Source organism: Herpailurus yagouaroundi, unplaced genomic scaffold, assembly GCF_014898765.1.
Source record: "Herpailurus yagouaroundi ecotype Mexico unplaced genomic scaffold, PumYag 65158, whole genome shotgun sequence".
Taxonomy (NCBI): domain Eukaryota; kingdom Metazoa; phylum Chordata; class Mammalia; order Carnivora; family Felidae; genus Herpailurus; species Herpailurus yagouaroundi.
This window is the reverse complement of record NW_024418386.1, coordinates 66784-70444: the sequence shown is the minus strand read 5'-3', so window position 1 is coordinate 70444 and position 3661 is coordinate 66784. Positions and strand designations below refer to the sequence as shown.

Below are 3661 nucleotides of genomic sequence, written 5' to 3'. Positions count from 1 at the left end.
ATCTGGGAGGTGAGTCACTAGGTGGAATTCGGGCAAGAAATGGAGGGAAGGAACCAAAGGAATCAATTTAGGTCATTACCTTTGTCACTTGTCCATCTATATTTTTGGAATAAGTACAGTCAGAGCCCAAATGTAGGAAATAAAAGACTCTGGAATGTGGCAGTGGGTAGACTGCTCCTTCCCAAACTCTTGTCAGGGCAGGAAAGATCTGACTATCTCTGCATCCATCTCTCAACCTGCCACCACCTCACAGCCCTTCCCTTTGCTTAGGTCTGCAAAATCATTATTAATAATAGCCATTACATTTCACAGAAGACTTCAGTTGTCAGCAAATGTTTTACCATATATAATGAATGTTAATAATAGAATAAAATATAAATGTTTATTAACAAATATTAAATTTGTTCCATAAGGGGGCAAAGGGCGGATTATTTATATACAATAGCCAAGATCTGACAACTGGACTTCTTGATCATTTTCTTTTTTTTTTTTTTTTTTCTATTGAACTTGTTTTTTTTTTTTAATTTTTTTATTTATATATGAAATTTATTGTCAAATTGGTTTCCATACAACACCCAGTGCTCATCCCAAAAGGTGCCCTCCTCAATACCCATCACCCACCCTCTCCTCCCTCCCACACCCCATCAACCCTCAGTTTGCTCTCAGTTCTCAACAGTCTCTTATGCTTTGGCTCTCTCCCACTCTAACCTCTTTTTTTTTTTTTTCCTTCCCCTCCCCCATGGGTTCCTGTTGAGTTTCTCAGGATCCACATAGGAGTGAAACCATATGGTATCTGTCTTTCTCTGTATGGCTTATTTCACTTAGCATCACACTCTCCAGTTCCATCCACATTGCTACAAAAGGCCATATTTCATTTTTTCTCATTGCCACGTAGTATTCCATAGTGTATATAAACCACAATTTCTTTATCCATTCATCAGTTGATGGACATTTCGGCTCTTTCCATAATTTGGCTATTGTTGAGAGTGCTGCTATGAACATTGGGGTACAAGTGCCCCTATGCATCAGTACTCCTGTGTCCCTTGGATAAATTCCTAGCGCCAGTCAGAGTGGCCAAAATGAACAAATCAGGAGACTATAGATGCTGGAGAGGATGTGGAGAAACGGGAACCCTCTTGCACTGTTGGTGGGAATGCAAATTGGTGCAGCCGCTCTGGAAAGCAGTGTGGAGGTTCCTCAGAAAATTAAAAATAGACCTACCCTATGACCCAGCAATAGCACTTCTTGATCATTTTCAAAACACCATCTGTGTTCAGGAAGATTCCCTGCCCCTCCCCCCGGCCCCAACTCCCCCCCCCTTTTTTTTTGAAAAATTTTAAAACTAGCTACAATGTTCTAATCTGAAGTTTTGTGGAACTCAGAGAAAGTATTTTCTGTGTGGTGCATGAGAACATAAAAATTGAGGCTTTTTTACTTCCCCAGGTTGAAACATGTCGTTTAAAAATGAAATTTCATAATTTTGTTTTCGAGCCATACTGATTGTTTTAAAGAAAATAAAGAGAAATTTTTAGAAAGCAGAAATTCAGCCAGGGAGAAGAGGAGAAAAAACTGAAAATACCAAAGCCAATGTCAAGGCCCTAGGGAGAGGGGCAGGGTGATATGCATACCCTCCCCTGGTAAGAAGAGAAGTGAAAACCAACCATAAGGCCAGAAGGCTACTAGGGACCCCTCAGATTGAAGGAGACAGAGCTGAGTTACAAGGCTGTGCGTACTGAGGCCTGGCAAGAGTTCCAGAGTGCGGAGGTAGGGGGCAGGGTCCTGCAAAACTCCCCGCTGTCAGAGGAGGTAGAGTGGGAGGGGAGAAAACTCATTGGTGACGCGAAGCCCTCACGTGACCTGGAGCTGCAGAATGATGCAGCCTTCGGTGCAGTCGTCATTCCCGGCTGGATACCAGCTCCCCGCTGCCCTCGGTCGGGCGGGCTGGCACTGGGCCCGAGGAAAGCGGAGCAGGTAAGGGCTCTGGGGTCTGCGTACCAAGGCCAGGGCGGCAGCTGCAGGCCTACCCCGGAGGGCGGTGCAAAGGATCGGCGCAGCGGGTCCCAGCATGGTTTCTCCACACCCAGCAGTCTTGGGAGCGTCCGTTGTGGCCCCCTGAGGTGGGGTGGAGGTGCTGGCGGGCTCGAGGGCAACCGAGCCACTAAGAGTCATGGGAAATCACCTCCGAGTTCCTACAGGAAAATGGTGAACCTCTGAGGCGGGGTGGGGAAGGCTAGGGGTTGGGGCGGGAGAGGCGGATGGGGGGTGGCCAGGCGGTCCGGGACCCTGAAGGGACCAGGTGGTGGCTGGTCGGCGCCAAACGCTTCGCCACAGTCCCGGCTCCCTCCACCCCGGCCCTCTGCAGGTCTGCAGGTCTAGGTGTCAAGTGTTGCAGCAGCACACGCACGGCGAGAATCAGGAGGAAGGAGGCTGCAAGGATAGGCCCAGGTCGGTGCGGGGGACAACGTGGGGGGCGGGTGAAGAGCCCAGTTCGAGACCCCCTCCCAACTCCACCATCCCTGTCCCCCGTCCTCCATTTTGCTGACTGCAGAAGCCTGGGGATATATTTGTAGGAAAATGGTGGGTTTGGGGGAGGTAGGACGGAGAAGTGAGAGAGGAGGAGGGTCCATACTGGAGGCCCCCTAGAGGGCGCACGGAGCGTTACAGGTGGGAAAATGATGACTTAAAAAACCTTTGATATCCAGGGCTCTGAAAGAGGAGTAGTAAGGCCTCTGTTCTCGATGCTGATCTGTCCACCAAAACCTCAAACCCTTTGGTCTTTTGTCTCCTAGGAGTAATGGCGTCCAAAGAGGAACACGCAGTAAAAAATCTCAACATGGAAAATACCGACCAGGGAAATGAAAAAAATGATGACAATGAGCAAGTTGCTAATAAAGGAGATCCCTTGGCCCTCCCTTTGGAAACTGGTGAATATTGTGTGCCTAGGCGGTTCCGTGTTAGGCAGCCCATCCTGCAGTATAGGTGGGATGTGATTCAGAGGCTTGAAGAGCCACAGGCAACGATGAGAGAAGAGAATATGGAAAGGATTGGGGAGATGAGACAACTCATGCAAAAGCTGAAAGAAAAACAGTTCAGTCATAGTTTGCGGGCAGTTAGCACTGACCCCCCTCACCGTGACCATCATGATGAGTTTTGCCTTATGCCTTGAATCCTGATGTTTTCCCTGAGGTTCACAGGGAGACACCTGCTTTCTAAACTTATATGTTCATGATATACCTTTGTTGTAAACCTTTTGATGTCACTCATTCCTGGTGAGTCTATTATTACTTCTAGTTGAATGTTGTGTTTTTGACCCAATATGTAAGATTTTTGTTAGGGAAATTTTGCCTACTGCATGGAAAGATGCTCGTTATATATTGTGAAGCTAATAAAGCAGTTTAAAAAAAGCAACCTATGTATTTTATTACTGTATATATTTTATTTATTTATGTTTATATATTTAGTACATTAAGAGAAAAATGATGAAATTAAATATGTAAAAGGATTAATACAAGGACATATTTCTGTGAGATGAGTTGATGTGTTTTATATTTTCTGTAGTTTTAGAAGAAATGGAAACTATTTTTTTTAAGTTTATTTATTCTGAAAGAGAGGCAGAGAGAGCAAGGTGGAGGAGGGGGCAGAGAGGGAGGGAGAGAGAAAA

At 46.1% G+C, this 3661-nt stretch overlaps 1 protein-coding gene across 2 annotated transcripts; it reads left to right on the top strand.

Moving 5' to 3' along the window:
• The first annotated feature begins 1835 nt into the window (after nt 1-1835).
• On the top strand, nt 1836-3397 carry LOC121024477 (protein BEX1-like). Of its 2 annotated transcripts, XM_040466711.1 has the most exons (3): nt 1836-1971; nt 2363-2445; nt 2790-3397. In XM_040466711.1, the coding sequence occupies exons 1-3, from the start codon at nt 1871-1873 to the stop codon at nt 3164-3166; spliced, it is 561 nt and encodes a 186-aa protein (XP_040322645.1). In that variant the 5' UTR covers nt 1836-1870; the 3' UTR covers nt 3167-3397. The 2 variants fall into 2 exon arrangements, with proteins under 2 accessions (XP_040322645.1, XP_040322646.1); XM_040466712.1 differs by lacking the exon at nt 2363-2445 and having other exon boundaries at nt 1860-1971.
• Nucleotides 3398-3661: the final 264 nt, after the last annotated feature.